Source organism: Danio rerio, chromosome 17 (genome assembly GCF_049306965.1).
Source record: "Danio rerio strain Tuebingen ecotype United States chromosome 17, GRCz12tu, whole genome shotgun sequence".
Taxonomy (NCBI): domain Eukaryota; kingdom Metazoa; phylum Chordata; class Actinopteri; order Cypriniformes; family Danionidae; genus Danio; species Danio rerio.
Window position 1 is genome coordinate 36,509,479 of NC_133192.1, and position 25,265 is coordinate 36,534,743.

General features: G+C 34.9%; 1 protein-coding gene across 1 annotated transcript; it reads left to right on the plus strand.

The window, feature by feature from the left end:
• Positions 1–22,824: 22,824 nt before the first annotated feature.
• On the plus strand, positions 22,825–24,995 carry id2a (inhibitor of DNA binding 2a). Its single transcript, NM_201291.1, has 3 exons — positions 22,825–23,248; positions 23,608–23,668; positions 23,976–24,995. Exons 1-2 carry the CDS (start codon positions 22,892–22,894, stop codon positions 23,662–23,664), a joined length of 414 nt encoding a protein of 137 aa, NP_958448.1. The 5' UTR covers positions 22,825–22,891; the 3' UTR covers positions 23,665–23,668; positions 23,976–24,995.
• Positions 24,996–25,265: the final 270 nt, after the last annotated feature.

Below are 25,265 nucleotides of genomic sequence, written 5' to 3' on the forward strand. Positions count from 1 at the left end.
AGCTAAAGCCCTGATGCACACGGCTCAGGAGATCAGCCATTACACACAGATCCTGAGTGGCACACCAGCAGAACTCACACCTGCCACTGACTGCGCAGACTGGTCACTGGAGATGCCTACAAGTGCTGTACTTTTCTGTGTGAAAAATAATGGTGAAGGTTTTACTTGATATTTACTTGACAGTGTTCACTCTTAAATTGCTAGTAAGTTTCACATGTAAAGCCAGGATCACACTGTGAGATGTTGGCCATGATTAGGTCATCTGAGACAAAACCTGTCAAATCCTGAAAGATTCCTATAATCCTTGACTAAAATCTGTAGTCTTAGATTGCGTGTTTGACATGTTCACAAACAGCCGATTAATGGCTATTGCGATAAATTTTTTTCTTCAGATGATATTTTGGCAGATTCAGAACTATGGAACAGAATAGAAAATGTAGATAATGGGGAAATGCTTTAAATACTACTACAGTTTGTATTTTGTGTTTTATGTAAGTGAACTTCAATGAAACTATTACATGAAATGAAAATAATATACACTTTTAATAACACAAATAGTGAAGACTGGGGTTAATTATACTGAGAAACATTTACTTTAGTTTAATAAATCTTTCTCAGGATGTATACATATTTATGTAGGCACATGTTAATGTCTTGGTAATATATATATATATATATATATATATATATATATATATATATATATATATATATATATATATATATATATATATATATATATATATATATATATATATATATACATACATACAGTTGAATTATTAGCCCCCCTTTTTTTCCCAGTTTCTGTTTAACGGAGAGATTTTTTAACACATTTCTAAATATAATAGTTTTAATAACTCATCTCTAATAACTGATTTATTTTATCTTTGCCATGATGACTGTAAATAATATTTGACTATAAATTTTTCAAGACACTTCAATACAGTTTAAAGTGGCATTTAAAGGCTTAACTAGGTTAATCAGGTTAACTAGGCAGGTTAGAGTAATTATGCAAGTTATTGTATAACGATGGTTTGTTCTGTAGACTATCGGGAAAAAATAGCTTAAAGGGGCTAATATTGTTGACCTAAATTTTTTCATGAAAATGTCCTTGCTCTGTTAAACTTAAAAAAAGAAAAAAATCAAAGGAGGGCTAATAATTCTGACTTCAACTAAATTGTCCGTAGTGTAACAAAAAAAAACAAAATTCATTCCTTTTCCTTTAACTTGATCCCTTATTTATCAGGGGCCACCACAGCAGAATGAACCACCAACTATTCCAGTTTTACACAGCAGATGCCCTTCAAATGGCCAATTTAGCTCATTCAGTTCACCTATAGCACATGTCTTTGGACAGTGGGGGAAACCGGACCACCCGGAGAAAACCGACGGGAAGTTATATTTATAAATAATTATATTAAGCATTCATACTATTATTATTACAGTACTCTGCATAATTGAGTACACCCTATTTTCAAACTTAATATTTTCATCCATTTCTCAGTGAATATAGGCATTTAAACAAAACAGATTTATTAAACAGATATATTTATTAAAATAATACTTTAGTCAACAAACATATTTGGAATTTGAAAGACACAATACATTTTAATACAATTAAATTCAAGCAAAATATTGCAAAATAAATTATAACCTAAAAAAATTTCACTAAATTTTTCAATTTTTTTGCTTCTCTTGATTTTTTGCTCTTTTTAAAATTTATATTTAATTTTTTTTCTATAACACATACATTTTTGTGTAGTTTTTGGACCCTTATCATAAATGATTTTATGGGTCAAGCTCCAGATTTGGCTTCAGTACTGACTAATCTAATGTATTTGCACAAATATAATATTGTAAAGCTTCCTATTAAAAATATGAATTTAAAAGATAGATTTGTGAGGGGTGTACTTATATATGCTGAGCACGGTATTTATAAGTATTTATAAACTATAAAGTTATAATTATAAAAAGACCTGTTTATTTTTTCTCTTTACAAGCATTTCATATATTTTGCATCTGGAATATTGTGTATAAAAGGACACCTAAATTTAATTTGATCCAGAACCCCAAAAATGGACATCTTATCTTTGATCCATATATTCAAAATGAACACTAAGCTAATAATAAAATGATTAAGCCACACATCATTAAAATTCAGATCAAACAAAAGGTAAGATCAGAGACTTTTCCCATTAGGATTCTCTGAATAGGCCATGGCCCAAAAGCCTGCTGTGTTTTCTATTATGCTCTTCTGCACTGTCTTTAATTGAAATGCACGCAGTCCACCACAAGCTTGCAGTTCAAACCAGATTTTCGGAAGATCACAAATAGCCTCAGTATGTCAGTGTAACTAAATGTTGCAAATAACTCGATTATGCAACATAAAAGTGAATTTGGGTTTGTGAATTATCATGTTTCATGGCTGTACCAAACAAGTTTTACAATGTGATGTAATCAAGCTGAGCCTATTGAGTTATAGGTTTGGGCCACCTGCACTGACCACCTGGCTGCTTTGTTTAGGGATTTCATTGTTGTGGGCTGTGGGCGTACAATTCATGCTCACTCTCTTTTTTTTTTTTTTTTTGGACAATGAACTCTCTCTCACTCGCTTGCATTTTTCATCTCTAGCGATTCTAAGAAGAAACATGTGACCTGTCCATGCCAGGCCAGGTGCCATCTTATCTAACTGTGGTGTGGCACTGCAATTATTTTCCCCTGTGTGGTCCAGAGGCGAACCATCCTGATGGCCTGCGCTACAGAGTTTACAGCTGGACACCAGTGAATAACATGAGTTGTAATCATCATTTTAGGTGCAGTGAAAGGACATCAGGTGTGTGTGTATACATATAATGTTATGTGTGTATGTTTAAAAAAATCACAGCCATTGTGATCTCTTTGCCATCCAAATGAGAAAGATGAGTACCTGTTGTTTGCACCCAAGTGGTATAATTTCAATATTATCTTACTTTTTACAGACTCAATTTCCATTTTAGCCATAAGTTATGACCAATAAATAAAAATAATTTTTATTCTATTTTTTATTCTATTTTTCTTTGAATACATGTAAAATGTACTGTACATATCGTAATATTTACAGTATACAGTAAATTTCCCAGTGTATATCGGTAATGTGTTTTGGTGCATTTTAACAATACAGATTTATTAAATGGATATTGTTGGAATATCTTGTCAATTCTATGCGAGCTTAATCAAAAAAGGTCAGTAGAGGTTTTTCTTCAATAACAAAAATTTTTGTAATTCATTAGTTACAAAAAAATAATTCAATTCACAAAATTCTGATATCCGCAATGCAAACATTACATTCAGGAGGTGCACAACAACTTTTATTTTCTGATTCGTCCTTTTATTCGCAGCTGATATTAACAGGTGGAGTTTAGTGAAATTCGTCACTTGTCAATTATTCTCCAGTCCTCCATTGGCCGCACCCATACATACATCCTCTTTTATTAAATCTCTGCACAACGTCAAAAGCACAAGACTTTTAAATAACATTTTAGTTACTAAATATCTTTAGATATATAAAAATAATACATTTAAATTCATGTGAAATATTGGGGAAAAAATTACAAACTACAAAATTTCAACAAAATTGTATACATTTTTAGTTTCTTTTTTCTCTCTTTTCTCTAAAACTTTATTTAATATTTTTCTCTTACATATACATTTAAGGGCAGCCCGGTGGCACTGGGTAGTGCTGTCGCCTCACAGCAAGAAGGTCATTGGTTCGTGCCTCAGCTGGGTCAGTTGACATTACTGTGCAGAGTTTGCATGTTCTCCCCGTGTACGCATGGGTTTCTTCCTTATGCTCCGGTTTCCCCCACAGTCCAAAGACATGCGCTACAGGTGAATTGGCTAAGCTAAATTGTCCATAGTGTATGTGTATGTGAGTGTTTCCCAGTGATGGGTTGCAGCTGAAAGGGCATCCGCTGAATGAATATTAATTTGGGATACTAATTTTTGGACCGTTATCGTAAGTTATTTTGTTAGATTAGCTCCAGATTTTGCTTCAGTACTGACTAATCTATATTTTATATGCACAAATATAATATTGTAAAGCTTCCTGTAGAAAATATTAATTTAAATAAGAGATTTGTGAGGGATGTTCTCATATATGCTGAGAACTGTATTCTTCATGTCATTACATGATTATTACTGATAGTTGTACATTTTAAATAGCATTTTCTTAAGTAATCATAGTTATTTACACATTCTTTTCAATTAATTAAGCTATTTCAGGTTAATTGGTCTCAGTCACAAACATAAAATACATTCCTGAAATGAACATTCTTTATGCATTAGCTAAATCCTGAAAATCAAATCAAGTTTCCTCAGCTTTGTGAATGTTATGAATTCTAAATAGATTTTTTTATTATCATTATAAAACTTTGACTAAATTCTGCATTCGTTTTGACAGGCTTGTTATGTACCTGGCCACTTCGCTACTTCACATGTGCATTAGATTAATTTTGCTAAAAGTTATAGCAGAAGTTCCATCTCGCATAAGTAAGTGCAGTGCTTATAAACTGCAGTTTTGTTGGAATTGCTTTTCATCTCAATGTAACTCCACATAAGAGACTTTTTTAACCCACAGCATGCATCTGATGCATTTTCTTTCCCTCTATTGGTTGACAGGAAATAATCATCCCAAATCATAGATCATATACTTCAACAGCCCCCATAGTATAAAATGACATTCTACACCAAACTCTACAATAATGTATTAGATTGCATTTATGTAATTTCAGTAAACTTAAGTTAAATGCAGCATAAAATTATTGCAATGTTAATTAGCTTTGTTTCATTTGAATTAAGTTAGATAAAGAGACTAAGCCAAAAAAAATTAATGAATAACTGAATGAATGAATGAATGAATGAATGAATGAATGAATGAATGAATGAATGAACAAACTAATTAATTAATGATTTTTGTGTCTTAATTTGGCCATAGCTTTCTCTGTGTTTCAGCTAGCAGAATGAATTTTGGTGACAAATCTTATTTTGACACATATTTTGAGAAAATGCTTTGAAAAAAAAAAAAAAAAAAACTCAATACACTCTGGGCAGAATTACTTCTCTTTTGTTATGTTCAGGATGAAAAATCCACTGAATTAAAGTGCTGTAAAAATCCATCAGATTTTAAAAAAAAAATGTAATCAATCAATAATCAATAAAAAAATGAATCTTAATCAACCTCAGTCATGATCAAAACTACTAAATTGCTTAGAAAATTACAGGATTTTAACTCTTTATTTGCCAAATTAATGAATGATGTCACTGATTTGGTGAAAAAAAAAAACCTACAAAATTACGTATTCAATATAAAAAAGTCATTGTGGACTGGACTTACTATTGGTGGCTGTTTTTGCCCCATGACTTCAATTATAACCTCATTTTTGATTGCAAAATTTAAAAAATGAAAAAAATGTCAAATTTGTTACATTTACAGTTGATCATCAGTTGGCACCATTAACCCTTTAGTTAGTCCTGTGCAAAACAAAGCAACATTTCTGGATTTTATAGGGAGTATAACAGCAAATTAAAGTGTGTGTATGTGTCTCTGTGAGTGTGTAAGAGTGTGAGACCTTGCTCACTTACCTAGATGTGTCTGAGAAAATCAAAATATGCATCTCAGCTCTGAGCAATACATGGAGTAAATAAAAACAAAGACTGTATTTGTGCACCAACAAATGTGGTTATAATAGAAGTCAATGGGGCACAAACAGCCACCAACAGTGAATTAGTGGGAAAAAATTAAATCTAACAATGCATCTAAGCCAATGTTGTTACTAATCATTCACATGTCCAGGACTGTAATAAAAAGGTTAAAAAAAAATCCAGTCTACAATACATTTATATAGAAAATTTTGTAGGGTTTTTTCACCAAATCAGTGACAACATTTATGAATTTGGCAATTAAACAGTTTAAATCCTTTACTTTCTAAAAAACATTTAGTAGTTTTGATCAGGACTGAGGTTGATTAACTTTTGGAAAAAAAAAAATATATATATATATATTTATTTATTAATCTGATGCATTTTTACAGCATTTTAATTGCTTTCATCCCAAACATAACAAAAGGGAATACATTTAAACAGTGCACAAGGGTTAATCTCTTAATATGAACAAACAGAATATAAACTAAATATACATTTTATTGAATTTTATTTATATATTTTCAAATACAATAATAATGAAATCAGCCATGCTGCATGCAAATACAACGCATGTTTGTGTACGAGTCCTCTCTACTAATCATCTTAGAAAGAAATGAATATTTAGCATTTTCAAACAAATTCCCTTTAAAAACCCTATCAAATTTGGCAGTCTCGTCCGAAAATGAGTCAAAACAAAAATGAGTAAGTCGAAAATTTACAGCTCTAATTACCTTCTGTTCATTCGCCGCACTGGAAATAGAAGGTCAAGTCGAACACGTTGCATTACGGCACACAATATTCAATGCCATGTGCTTTTGTGTACTTTACACATTGTGAAAATTGCAACACACCTACAACATACATGCATACACACATTATTTTATCATACAATCCAAACATACACATGCATCTCATCAAAAGTACACACAATCTCAGCACACAAACACACAGACAGACACACATGCAGCTAAAGACACATATGCGCATCCACACAAACACGCGCACATACGCATGGCCAGATGGGCTTCAATACTAAGGCTTAGTTTAATGACAAAGAACCCTCAATCTGGACAACATGGGTGGATTTAGCTATCATTTGAAAGTCCATCTGCGAGACGTTTGACTTCCGATCACAATGCTTCCTTGTTTAATCCTGAGAAATAAAAATAAAAAAGAGCACAGACTTGTTTATCTGAGGTTACACACAAACATCCTAAGTAATAAGGAGACTTGTCATGCCTTTAGCCCGACGGCCACATCCCAAACATGTGATGAACGCTTATTTATCAAGCCTGCTGCAACTCGGGCCGGTCGGGGAGCAAAGAGAGAGAGACGGATAGACAGACTGACAGCGAGGAGATAGACTAGCTACCTATTTATAGCCTCGGCCATCTGCAAAAGCTCCCTCTTGTCTTTGGTCATCCTGTTCACAAAGGCTGGGAGGCAGATTCCAGCAGCAGCCGCTCCATTCACTATTCATTCCAGGACCCGGCAGCTCCATATGGATCCGGCCCACTGCTGGGCCCAGGCAGGCTCTGTTTTTTCCCTGGGATTGACATGGTAATGGAGCTGCGCAGGAAGGAGCTGTTCTGGGATCAGAAGAGGGCTGCGGGCCTCTGAGCATTGGCTCTTTCCTCCACTGATCCCAGGTCAGCCCTTTCACCCCTTCCGGCCACCCAGCCGATCTGGGAGCACTATGGGCATCTGTGAAAGGCTAATGACAGGCTTTTATGTTTGGCCTGCTTTATTATAGCCCCACTAACCCTATCTGTCCATCCAAGCTGTATGCTGCACAGTGCAGCCGGGCGTCTGGAGCATCACTGGGGGGAGAAAAAATGAGCTTGCAGGGGCATTGAATCTATTATATGGTGTGTAGGAAGATGCTGGTGAATTGTACTCTGTAATATGGGATGCTCCGAGATGAACAGAACAATGTGCGTATTAGGAGATATATAAAGCGTATTTACAGGAATGAAATTTGAATGAATGTTTATTCACCATCATGTTGGTTCATTTCTGCTCAGTTTTTTTTTTTTACATTATTTAAAAAATAATATATATATATATATATATATATATATATATATATATATATATATATATATATATATATAATTTTATTTAAAATATATTTCAGAAATGTAGTGTAGTAAAAAGTTATTCTGAATTGTCACCGCTCAGATAACAGTGTCTAAATTGTGAATTAGCTGATTCTTGTCAGTTTACCTGTTAAATCTGTTTACAAATTGCACTCAATAATACATTTGTGAACTGGACAGATCCAATAACATCTAACAAATGATCCAATTAGGACAAGTTTCCCACACAAAGAACAAGATTTCCACACAAACTATTTTTTAGTTAACTACTCACTGACGCAAACGATCCACTCAGACTGAGCCTACAGTCAATGACAATTTGATTTAAATGATCCATTTGGAGTGAGTTTCAAGTTAACGACTCACTGATTCAAAATATCCATTCAGAGTGAGCCTACAGTCAATAAAATATTGATTCAAATGATCCACTTGGAGTGAGTTTTCAATTAATGACTCACTGATTCAAATGATCCAATCAGAGTGAGCCTACAGGTAATGAAATACTGATTCAAATGATCTGCTTGGAGTGAGTTTGTAGTTAACGACTCACTGATTTAAATGATCCATTCAGAGTGATCCTACAGTCAATAAGATATTGATTGAAATGATCCACTTGGAGTGAGTTTTCAATTAATTACTCACTGATTCAAATGATCCAATTAGAGCGAGCCTACAGTCAATGAAACACTGATTTAAATGATCAGCTTGGAGTGAGTTTGTAGTTAACGACTCACTGATTCAAATGATCCATTCAGAGTGAGCCTACAGTTAATAAAATACTCATTAAAATGATCCGCTTGGAGCGAGTTTGTAGTTAACGACTCAGTGATTTAAATGAACCATTCAGAGTGAGCCTATAGTTAATGAAATACTGATTCAAACTATTCACTTGGAGTGAGTTTCCAGTTAACGACTTACTGATTCGAACAAGCTATTTAGAGTGAGTCTACAGATAGTAAAATACTGATTCAAATGATCCGCTTGGAGTGAGTTTGTAGTTAATGACTTATTGATTTAAACAATCTATTTAGAGTGAGCCTACAGTTAATAAAATACTGATTCAAATGATCCACTTAGAGCGAGTTTACAGTTAACGACTCACTGATTCAAATTATTATTTCAGAGTGAGCCTACAGTTAATTAAATACTGATTCAAATGATCCACTTGGAGTGAGTTTTCAGTTAACAACTCACTGATTCAAATGATCCATTCAGAGCAAGCCTACAGTCAATGAAATAATGATTCAAATGATTCACTTGGACCGAGTTTCCAGTTGACGACTCACTGATTCAAATTATGCATTTGAAGTGAGTTTCCAGTTAACGACTCACGGATTCAAATGATCCAATCAGAGTGAGCCTATAGTCAATGACATTTGATTCAAATGATCCACTTGGAGTGAATCTACAGTCAATAGGTGCGTTCGACATAAAGCACAGCTGCAGTCGGTGATCAACGAGCTTAGCCGAGCGCAGGCAGGGGCAGAGTTGAAAACGGAGCCGTCAAGACGGACAGATGAACACTTCGGGGCTCAAAGTTGTGGCAGTCATGATGACCGAACACATAGCGTCATCATTATTTATCTATTTATTTATAACAACAAAAGATTTACAGTAAAAATAAAACAGAATACAGTCTCTACAAACTATAGCTCATTTTTAACAATAATTATGTATTATGAATAAGGGGAAGCAAGAAGGTAATAAACATACAAATGAACAGGCCAATTAAATACAAGGCAATAAGCACAAATTTAGGAGTCTAAACATCACTCTTTAAGCTAATACTTCTTGTTTGAATATGCTAAAAGGGCTTTACATTTATTTACATTTTTAGATATAAAACTTTCCAATATATATTAGTGTCAAAAAGGTGTTTTGATTAAGTCTTAAACAATGAATAAGATTATTTTGGATAAAAAAAAGTATTTTCAAAAAAGCTTTTTAATCCAAAAAGATTGAACAAAAGGAAATTCCTAAAATAAGTAAGCTACACTTTAAGAACAAATTTCCTAGGAAGAGCAGGTACTTCAAAGTCACTTTTAAAACTTGTGTATAAATGGCCTGACAGGGAAAAAAATATTTTATAATCATAAAAATCATTTTATAATTATTTAATAAAATAGTTATTTAACTTAATTTGTTAAGAAAGCTTTAGGGTGACAGGATTAATGATGATAATTGTTTTATTTCAAATCTGTAAGACTAATTTGAGTTAATATTTAGGTTATTCACTAAAATATATCATTTATTGGATATATATTTAATGGATAAATATATCAGTTCATGGAGCTGAATGCAGTAAATAGTCTGTATAAAAAGGTTGAAAATAAACCCGTGCAAACAATCTATCATTTATAAACAAATATTTAACAAAAAAATTATTACTGCTACAGTACAATATTTGTAGTCTTTTTAATCAGCATGATATATACAAGATAGAGAGGGTATGAAAAAGTGAATTGTTTGTTTTAAAACTTTTGAATTGGAAGTTGTCCAATAATAATCCATTATAATAACAATATTAATAATAAATCCAGCCAATCGTGTAATATCCATGTCGTCATCACAGTTCTAGCAGACCATCTTTAGATGCTGTCGGAGCGCTGTCGCGGTACTTTGATGCCACATGTCGTCGCATCAGCGCAGCATCAATCCGGACAAAAATTCTAACCAGCATGCACCGCTTTAAGACAGATTTCGATCGATCTGTGCAGCGCTGCATGAAGTTGAACGCACCTAATGAAATTCTGATTCAAATGATTCACTTGGACTGAGTTTCAAGTTAATGGCTCACTGATTCAAATGCTCAGGTCAGAGCAAGTCCCTAGTTTTCAATTCATTGAGTCATATGACCCAGTCAGAGCAAGTCTACAATATATGATTTACTGAATTACAAACTAATTCAAAGTCCGTCAAAACATGAAGATCCTTTTTGCACAAAACGATTACTGTTACAAAACTGAGTTGACTCAGAATGCAGAATTGAGTTTCTGATGCAGAATTATAGGATTAATTAATATAAATGAAAATCATATGTAAGTCACAACTGTGAGTTGTTTAGAGATGCCTGTTAAAGCTTTGCTGTAAAAAAAAAAAAAAAAAAAGGAAAAAGGAAGCCTTTATATTTATACCGGGGGTCTTTTTTTTGAGAGAGAGAATCCAAACTTTTACTCAAGTGTTTTATTTGTGTACTTCATCCACCACTACTCTGGTCACTGCTAGCTAACAATTTTCAATTTCAAAGTTGTCCACGATCTACAGAATATCAGGTCACACTTTAATTTGGGAGCAATTCACATATTTCTGATACCTCTCATCGCTTTGTTTTGATTTTTGACTGTTGTAGGTTTTGAAAATAACTGAAGCTGTAATGCAGGTCAAGATGTGCCTGAAACCACTTTACCTGCATATTTATCTGAAAAATGACTCCAGAATTTAGAAAGTTCATCGGTTAATCAGAATCAAGCCTTCGACTGCCTCGTAGTATTTGCTTGTTTGTTTCATTTATTGCCACAACAGCAACTTAATGGCTATTCCATGGCAAGTTTAATATATCTAACAGCATATTACATAATAATAACCAATTCATAATGCAATAAGAGCTGATGCGATATACAATATATTATTTGATATGATATGATATGATATGATATGATATGATGTGATATGATATGATATGATATGATATATGATATAATATGATGTGATATATGTGACATGATATATATTATATTATATGACATGATATATGACATGATAAATGATATGATATGATATAATATGATATATGATATGTGACATGACATATATATATATATATATATATATATATATATATATATATATATATATATATATATATATATATATATATATATATAATATGACATGATATATGATATGATATGATATGATATGATATGATATGACATGATATGATATGACATGGCATAATATATCATACAATACAATACGATACAATATATGATATCTGATACCATATCTGATATATGTGACATGATATATATTATATGACATGATATATGATATATGACATGATAAATGATATGATATGATATGATATGATATATGATATGACATGGCATAATATATCATACGATACAATACGATACAATATATGATATCTGATACCACACAAAGTATGATACGATACAATAAATACAATACAATTTACTATATTTATGATACAACACAATAAAATGTGATACGATACGTTACGATACAATATACGATATATGATATATGATGACACAATAAAGTGTGATATAATACCATACAATACAATATACGATATATGACATATGATATATGATATGACTCAATAAAATATAATACAATACAATAAATAAATAAACTAATTTTCCATTGAAAATATTAGATTTGATTTTTCAATTCAATAAATGATAAACAACTTAACACTTTCAAATTTGAGAATCTAATAAGGGAAGCTTGACAGTGGGGGAAGCTCGACAGTGTTTACATTTTACTTGTGCATCATTCTTCAGTAAATACAAATAAGTCAACCTGTAATCAATTCGACATTTAGTATAAACTGTCTGGTCATGCTTGGTCTCAAAAACAACATTTGAACAATGTCTTTCACATATTTTCAACTTGATCTTTTGCAGTTTATTATTTATGAAGATGTCAAACCCAAAGCATAATCAGTACTAATAAACAACCAATATAATAATAATAATAATGTTATGCTAATAAGCAAGTATTAATAAGCAAGTAACCCCCCCCCCCCCCCCCCAGGTATTAAGAATAGTCACCAATTGTCTAAAAGGGGCCGTCAAAACGACACGTTCATTTTCTGATTCTTGCCACCACACACCTTGCATTGTCTGAAAATTAACCCCAAAGTGGTCATTCAAAGCGAAACCCCAGAGTTCCTGAACAGGCGCGCTGGTGAAACTGCACAGGGATCTGAGAGTATCACTGACATGGAGTGGCAGGGAACAGCACATGTGTCACAGCCTACATCCCTTTCTCAGATCCCCTTTCACACACTCACAGGTCAGCGGATCAGCTCTTCAGACGCGGGGCCCTCAGGACAGAGGCCCCCATACAGGGCGCAGACTCTGCCAAGACCATCACTGTCAGCTTGTCTTTGTGGCACGATCTGGCCCACCACTGCTACCGCTGGACACCGAACAGCTATTAAAGAGGCCCTTGAAATTCCTTAGAGGCTCATTAGCATATCATGAATAATTGATGAGGACGTGGGGATGGGGAAGGTGTAGAGCCAATGATGAAGAACAGCACCTCTATCAGGGAGCGCGCAGGCCAGTCTATTCCCTCGATAAAGCAAGAATCAATACAGCATGACATTAGCCAGCACTCGTGCGCCTCTGAACCCATATGTTATTTGTCACAAATATGGCGAGGGTGGGTTGAAGATGCGAAGAGTAAATCGATATAAATTAAGGGCTAGATTTAATCGGGCAGTAACTGAGCTGGTCTTTCTTTGCGAGATTAGGAGAACAATTTTATTTTAGGTGACCCGATTTCTTAGAATGGGACATGGGGTGGACATATATTGCAAGTATTTCACTTTCACTTATAGAGATATAGACAGATAGATAGATAGAAAGATTGAAAGTTATCTCTAATATGGTGCCTGAAAACATTCCTTTGTTTGGAACCTCAAGATGTATCATTGACGTCACTCAGCAGCTAAAAAAACATTTCAAAAAGGTTGAGCTGTTTCATATGATATTGCTTCTAATCTCTTTATATATATAGTAAATCACTTTCATGTTCACTTTGATACCTGTGTTCTCAATCACTGACAACGATGGTGGGTGACACAGATCCCGCCTTCACTAACTGCAACTTGATTAATATGAAAATGTGATTGGATAGTAATACTCTTTTTCAAAATATAACTGTTATGATTGGCCACCATTGATTAGGCTATTTCCTTGTAACAGAAGACTACTTCACTGCTAACAATTACCTGTAGAGTACACAGTAACTTGCTGGCAGCAGTTCATCTGGTAACTTACTGTAAATAGGTTACAGCAAAAAAAACTGTATTTACATTTACAGCACCACTCATCTTGCTCTACATGTATTTACAGTATTGTCTATCTTGACAATGCGACTTTCAGTAGCATACTACATAACAGCCCTACAGTCAAATACAGTTCATAATACCGGTAATTGCAGTAATTTATAAAAATCGTTAACATTGTACTAGCGCTCGGCTATTTAAAATTTATATGAAAGATAAAATACACAATAAAATATGTTTTATTATATAATAAATTAAGAAATTTAACAAAAAATGGCTAAAGTACAGGACTGTCCTGGGTAAAAGCAGGACATCTGGTTGAAGATGCAAAGAGTAAATCGATATGAATTAAGAGCTAGATTTAATCGGGCAGTAACTGAGCGAGCCGTTCTTTGTGAGATTAGGAGAAACATTTTGTTGTAGGTGACCCGATTTCTCAGAATGGGACATGGGGTGGACATATAATGCACTTATTTCACCACAGACAGATAGACAGATACACAGTAAAAAAAAATAAAAATCTGTTCTTTATTTTTTTTCTAGCACCCCAGTAAAATAGTAGCTGTTAAATTATAGACATTTGTCATATAATGCACGTAAAATTTACTTAAATTTCAGGTAAATTTTTGTAATTTAATGGCCGTAATTGTACATTTTTCTTCCAGCACCGCAGCTGCCAGAAAAAAACAAAATACGTAAATTTATCATTGACAGTGATGGTGGCTGACACAGTTCCCGCCTTCACTAACTGCAACTTGATTGATATGGAAAGTTGATTGGATGGTGAAGTTGTTTTTCAAATTATTTTTCATTATGACAGAAGACTACTACTAGCGCTCAGCAATTTCTAATTGATATGAAAAGTGAAATACGGGATAAAATATGATTTATTAAACAATAAATTAAGAAACAAAACAATAATAGCTGAAATATAGGATTGTACTCGGTGAAAGCACACTGTAAAAAATGATGGGTTCTACTCAATCAATTTTTGTTGGGACAACATGAAGGAATTAAGTTAAGTTTTGTTTTTTACAAAATAAAGTGCATTGAACATAGAACAATTAAGTTGTCCCAAAAAAACTCAAGAATTGTGTTGTTTTGGCTCATTTTACATAAGTAGTTTGAACAAAACACATTTTTTTGAGCGCAGGACATCTGGTCACTCTGTTTTATTGTTGTCTTGTTTAGCGTAACAAAGAAAAAGTTTACCATAAAAATAAAAACTATTAAATGATTTACTCACTCTCATGCCATTGCAAGACCTGCAAGACTTTGTTGTCTGGAACAAAAAAAAAATACATTTAGAACAATGTAGAGATCTATATGCACAAAGCTACAACAAATAGAAGGTTTATATGACTCCTGTAGCGATTATATGAGACTGGAATACAGTACATGTACAGATTTTTTTTTGCCTCATTTGCAGTATTTAAGGCAATGCTACAGTACACTTTTTTGTCTTGTGTGTGAGTTTGTCATCTTTGGATTGAGTTTGGTAGTGTGGAATCCTCCGTCCGCTTTGTTTTCACCATATTTTGTTATGAGCATATTGATATATTGCATAAAACACTAAATAAAAACATCAACAAGATGCATAAAATCTTATCATTTGCATGTATTCAACTGGAATTAATATATTTTTGATGATAAGACATGCAAATAAACTATGACAAAAAGTAAACAAATATATAAATGAATAATGTGTTGGCAGAAAATTACCAATGCATTTTCTGTCAAATTTATGGACATTCTAAGACTCTCTCTCTCTCTCTCTCTCTCTCTCTCTGTGTGTGTGTGTGTGTGTGTGTGTGTGTGTGTGTGTGTGTGTGTGTGTGTGTGTGTGTGTGTGTGTGTGTGTGTGTGTGTGTGTGTGTGTGTGTGTAGCCCAGCTTGCATTTTTATTGGTGTTTTCTGCTTATTTACACTTTTAAATTGACTTTGATCTGTGCTCCTGCAACTTTTGATGTTAAAACATTTACCGTTTTAATCGCTTGACTTATAAAATAATATTCTTAATATGCGATTAACATTTCCAAAAGGGTCTCAGTGGATTCAGAGACTTAAACAGGTCTATGTGATGGAAAAAAGGACTGCATGTCTACAAATAAAAACTGATATATTCCTGAAGAGATGGAAAAGTATTACAACATATTTAGATATGTACATTTAGAGGTTAATAAACCGATAATCAATGTAATCTGAGGTATACAATATAATACAACGTAAGTTGATGTACAAATGCATCCCCTAAAAAGGTTTTTATAATGAAAGTACTTTTTAATTTATTTATTTTGTATAATTTTCTTAATTTATTTTTAAATTGTTATATTATTATTATTCTCATCTGTAAGAGGTTAAATTGTTGGGGAAGGGATTGTTCTGAAATATATATATATTTAGAAAAATCTTAAATATAAAGTTTAAAAAAAAACGTGATTAACATGTCAAAAACTGACTATAACAACAACATATATACAATTAGCTCCCATAAAAATGATAAAGTGAAAAATAATAAATAAAAGCATTATTAAATTAAAATATAGCCCGTTCGTTTAATGGTTCATTCATGAGTCATTCTATCCTCTAAAGGTTTTTGCATTTTAACAAGATTCCCAAGCAAAAATCCACTTTAAATTAGAAAAGTGAAGCGGTACAATACCTGTTGAATGTAATCCCCGGCCCACATGAAATATTGGCACACCGCCATGATATCTTTCTTCAGCGCTGGTGCATGCAGAGCCATGCTGCTACCACAACACTGCAGGGAGAACAGAACTGCATGAGCCCTCATTGCAAAAAACCTCTGCAGCCAATGACAAGACATCCAATATTTACAAAATAACATCTTACAACACACTAGGGCTCATGTATGTCTAAAAGACTCTGTTTTTATAACCCTACTATAAGCCTGAAACAAATAACGGCGCCATAACAGTGGATCACTAAAAGCCCAATGATTGTCAAAGCTTATTGATTAATGCTCTGTTTGTTCCCCACAAAGCACAGCCCTGACATTTCTGTTTGAAACCTGCACTTTATTTCCATTATCTTATTACTCCAATCAGTCACAGTAATCTACAATCCAACTAAACGGTGGGTTCTTGTTGCCTAAACAACATCAGGGTGTTAATTCTCCATCTTAATCATCACTTTCAAGAGGCAACTGACATATTATTAAATATTTAGCACAGATAAATGGCTTTGATTTAGAAAGCCTGCTGAAACTGTTCAATGTAGAACGTGAGAGGAATCTTTTTTGGTTTAAAGCAATGTAAAAGTTTAAAAAACAAGTACCAGAAATAGCGTTCGGACCGTGAGAGAAAAACTTTACACAAAACCCCAGACTCCTCACTTGTCTGACATGCTCTCCAACTATTTAATAATAGTGAGAGAAACTAATTCCCCAATGAGTCTCTCTTCCTTGTGAGCTATATAAAGAGATGAGATTGAGTAAGAGTCCAGTGACTGAGAGCAGAAGCCAGTAGGGAAGTGGCTCATGTGAAAAACTAGTCTTTGCGATTCAGCACAGCAGAGAAAGAGAATCAAACCAGTGCAGTTTGAGTGGCACATGGCTACCACAAAAACCAGAAAGTTGCATGTCCATATGGTATCACATAGTCTCAGGCAGTTTCAGATCTCCCAAATACTCTCAATTCCCTTGTAACACTGAAGACTATGGCGTTTGGACTGAGAAAGGAGTCTTTCAGGATTTCTCTTTCTCAATAACGCACACTGCTGGTTTCTCTTCTACTGTAGGACTAATCAATCTCGGTTCTGTTCTCTATAAATCTACCGTTACTTCAGCCATTTACAGTTGAAGTCAGAATTATTAGCCCCCCGTTTATTATATTGATTTTTATATATATATATATATATATTTCTCAAATTATGTTAAACAGAGCAAGAACATTTTCAACGTGTGTCTGATAATATTTTTTTCTTCTGGAGAAAAATTATTTGTTTTAATTCGGCTGGAATAAAAGCAGTTTTGAACTTTTTAAAAACCTTTTTAAGGTCAAAATTATTAGCCCCTTTAAACAATTTTTTTCTTAATTGTCTACAGAACAAACCATTGTTATACAATAACTTGCCTAATTACTCTAACCTGCCTAGTTAAACTAATTAACCTAGTAAGGCCTTTAAATGTCACTTTAAGCTGTATAGAAGTGTCTTGAAAAGGGGATGTACGATGGATATAATTTGTTGATGTAAATTGTTCATACGCTGTATTACCAGATGTTGAGAGTAAACATTTACTGCTTCTTTAAATGTTCAGACCATTTGACTTTTGTCACTACAAATGTCATTATGCTACTTAATATTGTTACCCATCATCTTTGGTTTGCTTTATCAATAAAATAAATCATCTGACCATTCAGTGGGGGGAATTTTTGAACAGTCAAGATGGACTGCGACTGCATGATGTAAATGATGTTAATGTGCAATTTTGCACAATTCAGTCATTTATTTCTGTTATTATATATTTTTTGTATTTATTTTTAATTAAGCTAATCACACGTTAAAGCTAACAATTAAATGCATTACAATCGCATTAACAACGTTTTGTCTGAAGGGATTTGAGTAGATGTTAAATTGCTTAAATTTAATTTTATTTTATTTACTGATGATGTGTCCCATACAGTTGAACTAAGAAATATTAGCACCCCTGAATTATTATTTTTCCCCCAACTTCTGTTCAACAGATATTTTTTTCCAACACATTTAAAAATAGTTTTAATAACTCATCTCTAATAACTGATTTATTTTATCTTTGTCATGATGACAGTAAATAATATTTTACTAGATATTTTTCAAGACACTTCTATACAGCTTAAAGTGACATTTAAAGGCGTAACTAGGTTAAATAGGTTAACTAGGCAGGTTAGGGTAATTAGGCAAGTTATTGTATGATGATTTGTTCTGAAGACTATCAGGAAACAATATAGCTTAAATGGGGCTAATAATTTTGACCTTAAAATGGTTTTAAAAAAATTTAAAACTGCTTTTATTGTAGCCAAAATAAAACAAATGAGACTTTCTCCAGAAGAAAAAATATTATCAGACATATATGAAAATTCCCTTGCTCTGTTAAACATCATTTGGCACATATTAAAAAAAAATCAAAGAAGGGCTATTAATTCTGACTTCAACTGTATATAAATAACCAAACACATACATTATAACTTTAAAAATAAATAATCTTTACTTTTTCTTGATTAAACATGACACATATTAACATTTGTATTAAAACTGTTAGCTGAATTATATGTGAAAGCATGTCTTTGTCACATTGCCAAATAGCTTTAACAAAAAAATGACATATCTGAATTTCAAGCTTTTATTGTTTGTTAAAACCTAAAAAAAATTAGCTAAAATAAAGCAACGGATAAAGAAAACATCATACAGGCCTTTCTAAATTTCTCACTGACAGAATTAGGCTTACCCTTTCAGTATTGTTTCTATTATTTGACAGATTGTTTGACAGCAAAAGGGAGAGTGTGTTAATGCTCTGTTGTGTAAACCCAAACAGCTGCACTACATTGCGCAAGCCAGAAAGACACACGAGTTTTGAACTGCAACATTTCTCAGGACCCTCTTTTGGGAGGCGAACAATAGCTTAAGCCAAACATCAACGCCACGCCCATGGGGTCGATGTTGCTACAAGAGTCGCGAGCCACACTTTCACGCGTGTACTGCTGCACGCGACAGGCGCGTGGGAGCCCTCAAAGCCACTGCCGGGAGCTGAAACCACAGCCGAGCGAACGACGAAACCATTACAAGCGTCCGGACATCTAAAGCCTATTTAAATACGCGTTTTAGGTGACTCGAGCAGAAATGTTTTGTTTTGTCCCACGTATTATCGGGAAGTTTTATGTGAGAGTTTATCCTATCGCGGATTTTAATGAAAGCGACGCGTTTAATGTTTAAAACGTTTAAAATGTAGTCGTTCGCACAAAATTTCGTCAAAACGCGCATGACTTTGAGAATCTTCCGCGGAACTAAATGTGTTGCTGCTTCACCTGTAGATAGCATATTATATAGGTGTATTTAAGTTATACGTCGATGTTTGATAAAGTCATCAAAGGAAGTTCGGTTCGACTTTTCGGAACGCGGATATCAAAGAAAAGGTTGCGTCATGTTTCAGCAGTTTGGAATTTAAAGCCGTTCGAAAAGAACATCGTCATAATACGCACGACTTCAGATTTATTTTGGATAACTATCTTTTAACTTGGCTAGTAGATCCGTATATTTATGTTATACTTCGATGTTTTTAACATTGACATCAATATCGTAAATATATGGGTAAGATGTGATTCTTTGGGATTTGGTGTCTGAAGAGCCGGAGACGGGAGGAATTGTGCAGCTGCAGTGAGCTGGAACAGCAGAGGAGGCGGTGCAGACATCTCGACTCCATCCCGTGGAGAACTTGTCAACTTTCTGCCAACTTTAGATTGTTTTCTTGCCATTTTTATTGTTAGCTTTTTGTCAGGAGACAGAAACGTAAACGTAACTCTAAAGCCGATTTATGAATAAAGTCATGTTCTGCTGGAGCTTGTAGGCTACATCAGAAGTGTGAGCTTTTGCTTATTAATCCGCTTTGACACTGAACAAGTTTGTTTTTTGTCACTTTCAAGGCGCACGCTGTCGATTCGTTTCGAGAAACCAAACTTTTTAACTTAGGCCTTTATAACATAGACTATTAACTTTTTTAAACTTGATCCCACAGACCAGCTTCTATTATTAGGTAAACTTGTCAATCTATAATCGATATTAGGTCAGATGAGCGGCTGCTGTTAATGTTTAAGCTTCATCGTGCAAACGTGATGCAACAAAACTTCTTAATAAATACTGGCGTGATTTTATAAACTGTTTATCCACAGTACTTTTGAAATTCTACAGCCTTTTTCGACTTTCAAAACCCACCACAATTCGCAATTCGTGTCGTTTCGCACGAGCTTTCTCCGAATGACCCATTTAAACGAAGACGCTCCTCCTTTTATCCATAATAATGCATGACTAACTGGAAATACGTTCTACCTCGGGCGCATATTGAGATAAAGTTGAGGTAACTTGAGGTTGCATTAGCTACGTTTCAAAGTCTAGATTGTTTCGAAAGGGCGAGGAGTCCTCCAAGTGAAACGTAAGCAAAGAAATGCAAATGGATGCAGGTGTGCGGGCCTCGGAGCGCAGGAGAGCTGAGGTGACGAGCTGAACTCCGATCTCTCCGCGCTCGGCCCCATTGATCAGCTGAGGACCGGCGCTAACTAACTGGCCCCGTCTCCATAGCAGCCGCCTGGACGGCGCCGCGAGGACTGGCTGGAGGGCCGCTGTCAATGGGTGACGTCACGGGGCTGGCGCCAGAGAGTCTGCGAGAGCGTGAGCTCGCGGCGCTGCTCTGTAGTGCTGCTTTGCTTGGTGCCAATTCATCACCTGTCAGGGATCAGTCAGGGTGTCATGCGAAATGTACACAGCTGTGAGAACAAAAAGGGCGAGGGAGAAAATGGAAAAAGCCAGTTGCGGCAGATGCGGACGAGTTCACGATACTATTTCTTATGCGTCGTCGTGTTTGTAAGTGTCGCGCGCGCGGAAATAATGGTTCGTTGTTGTAGCAGAGGTTTAAAAAAAAACAGAATAAGAAATGTAAAAGCGTACAAAATGCTTTGTCGTGAAAATCGTTTTTTGAGGAGTGATAATGAGGTGCATTCCGATACATCAACACGACTGCATTCCGACGCATCTCCGCAAACATCTGTTTAGTCGGATATGCACAAGCAACCAGGAAATCTCTCCGTCTCCATTGTTACTTAGCATGTGTAAACAAAGAGCGTTTTTGTCACCACTATCGCTTTCTGAACTCACTGTGGGTTTCTAAAACATGGAAATATAATCTGTAGCAGGGTGACATATTCTTCACGGTCTTAAGAATGCGTTTTCACTTCAGCAGCAGTTTTAGGACAGAATTGTTTTCTCAGTCAAGTATTTTCATGACTATCAATATGCTGCAAGCATGCCTGCACTAGAGAGCAGGGGGAACTCGTCATCACTATTACATCTCAAAACGATCCTCATCACAGGCCATAAAGACTGCTCTCATGTTCCCCCACAGTCATGATGTGTGTAAACAAACATAAACATTAAGGGCACGCTATCAACGACAGAAAGCACAAACTTCAACTGCTGGTGCATCATTTTGATTTGCATCGTAAACGCAATAAAGAAACGCCACTCATCTTAATTTGACATGTTTTCTGTGTTCTAAATTAATGAATAAATATAGAATATATTAAAGACAAAATACAGAATCGCTGGAACTATAAGGTCAAGTGACTTGGTGTAAAAACCGCTGGGCATCTTTATCTAAAATCATGGCACTTTGCCAAAATAATGCCACTGACCTGAAGGTAAAAGTTGAAATCTTTAACACAGAGTTTACACGAGGAAATACAAGACTATTTGAACTGAAACATGTCGAATACATTATGTTCGGTTGGTTTAATGTTAACCGCAGATTGTATGAATCATACGCTGCATAATATTGCTAATACATAAATGCAACAATCCGTTTTCGTTTTACATACTTAGTATGTAGCATATTGTATGTTGAGTGTTCTGGAAATTCAATATAAATAATCCTAAAGCTAACGTTTTGGCACGTTATGACAATTACACTACAAACAAATGCGTGAAAACAACCTTATACTTGCAACTCACTAATTCTCCTGATCGGAAACAGGTACACTGATTTGAGAAATTATCCGTGGAAGCTGAAGGCAGTCAGCGCCACCCTAAACACGCGCTTTCACTGGTCAAGAACGCGGAAGAAATGGGCGGATCTTTGTCGCTCGGCCCAGCAGCCAATAGCGTAACGCGAAGGCGATGAGTGACTCGGCCTTCTCCACCAATCAGCACGTCGCAAACCAGCGAGTGAACAAACCCACCCAGCTGGGTATATATACAGCGATGACAGCTCGCTAATCCACTGCGTTTGCTTCAACAGCCCAGCGCGAACAGGGAATCTCGAACACAAAAAGGCGAGTCTTTTCAACGAAATCCTGCTGTCAACATGAAGGCAATAAGCCCAGTGAGGTCCTTCCGGAAAAGTAGCGCGAGTGTAACGACGACGGAGCACAGTCTGGGAATCTCGCGGAGCAAGACCCCCGTGGACGATCCTCTCAGCCTGCTCTACAACATGAACGACTGCTACTCCAAACTGAAGGAACTGGTGCCGAGCATCCCGCAGAACAAAAACGTGAGCAAAATGGAAATCCTCCAGCATGTCATCGACTATATTCTGGACCTGCAGATCGCGCTCGACTCCAATTCGGCGATAACCAGCCTGCATCACCCGCGAGCGGGGCAGGGGACATCCAGAACACCCCTGACAACACTCAACACAGACATCAGCATCCTCTCACTACAGGTGAATCACCGCCTACTCAATTATCTATCTATCTATCTATCTATCTATCTATCTATCTATCTATCTATCTATCTATCTATCTATCTATCTATCTATCTATCTATCTATCTATCTATCTATCTATCTATCTATCTATCTATCTATCTATCTATCTATCTATCTATCTATCTATCTATCTATCTATCTATCTATCTATCTATCTATCTATCTATCTATCTATCTATCTATCTATCTATCTATCTATCTATCTATCTATCTATCTATCTATCTATCTATCTATCTATCTATCTATCTATCTATCTATCTATCGTGTTGCATGCTTATTGACCTCTAATAACAAGGCTGTTTTGTTTTTCTAGACACCTGAGTTTCCATCAGACTTGATCACAGAGGACAGCAGGACACTTTACCGTTAATCAGGTAAGTTTTCTTGAAAATACAATGTTTTTATGTGTTTTTAATTTTTCTATTAAATGACAAGTATTTGATGCAGAGGGTTTAGTTGAGGAGCAGTGTGCATGTGTGAAGTTGCAGAAAGTGTGTTGACTTTGCAAAAGCGAAGGCAGAAGTTGTGTACTGGTGTACATCTGGAGCCCAGGGTTTTTTCGCTCAGTCTCTGAGTGTTTGGTTAAATGTTCAAACTGCGGCTTCCTCTCTGGCGCCAGGCTGTCCGGATCTCTGCCCTGTTTGCATTCTCTAAATGCGCCTCTTTCTCAATCTTTTGCAGGTGTTTGGTTAAGACACAAGAACACACAGGACCTGGGAACTGGCTTTTCCTCTGATTTCTGTTCTCAGTCTGGAGTTTTTTTTTCTTCTTTTCTTTCCTGTAATTGAATCAAGAGACTTTCTTTTTTTCCTCCTTCTCAAAGGACAATCCATGTGATGTGTTATGAGTTCGGACATTGATTATTTATCTTCTAAAAAGACTTTCTTCAAGAGGAAGAAGCACTATATTCCCTGAAAATAGGAGGGAAACCTGTAAATGATCACAAGGAACCTTTTCTCTGCATTGAGAAGAAGTCTTACCTTTTTTTTTTCTCGTGAAGAGCGGCGTGTGAATGAGAAGATGTGGTTAGTTATTGTACAAAGATTTAAGTCTGTTTTTTTCCTGTCAATTCTTTTGGCACATGAAGGACTGGACTTTTGAAAAAAAATAACGTGATGAAACCTTGTGAACTCTCTCTCTCTGAGTTTTATCCTGTATAGTTGCAGAAATTGGACTGCCGGTATCTGCAAAGTGTTATGCTGTATGCTGAGACTTTTTATAAAAGTAATATTGTAAATTGTACCTTTTTTTTTATACAAAATAAATCAAATGCTTTATTTGACGCTTGATTACTTTAAATGTCGATATATGTGCAGCATAGTGACCTTGCCTTTTATATCCAGGACTCTGAAGCATGTCACTGACCCTTCAAACTTGCACATTCGCCCAAGGAATGTTCTATTGAATCTTTCACATTGCTATATTGATTTGTGAAAAGCATTTGTTCCAGTTTCTAATGGGTCAGAAGGTGCTTTATCCTACTATATACATGTATAGCTATTCAACACTCTCAAAGCCTGAAAGATTCGATTGCGGTTTAATCTTACTCTGGTGAAACTTCTTTAAGTCAAACATTAATCATGAGTGTATCCACAAGTTCTCTCACTCGTATAATCTGCTATGCATGAAGCGGCAGTTAAAATGAGAGCTTGAGAATCTGTGGAATTCTGTTGTTAAAATAAATGATTTTCTGTAGGTTTATTATGGTGTGAAATAATAACTCTGAGCTAGCAGATTGATTTCATACTAATCACTTCTTACAATCAGTTTTTAGAGCCTTCTAGACTATGCAAGTGAAGCTGGTGCCATCTTAGTTTTAGTGACATGAGACATAAGAAATGACACTGTAAAAAAAAAATATGATCAATTGGTCATGACAACATGTTTTTATCTCATTCTAACTTATTAATCCAAGCTAATCATGTTCTAACTTAATTGTACAAATTACGCAAGCTGTTTTAAGTCAGTTTA

What these genes read in the sequence shown, in the direction of transcription:
- id2a (NM_201291.1), top strand. Translation starts at nt 22,892, where the DNA reads ATGAAGGCAATAAGCCCAGTGAGGTCCTTCCGGAAAAGTAGCGCGAGT. An exon ending in TCAGCATCCTCTCACTACAG is followed by an intron (nt 23,249 to 23,607) that starts GTGAATCACCGC and finishes TTGTTTTTCTAG; the next exon opens with ACACCTGAGTTTCCATCAGA.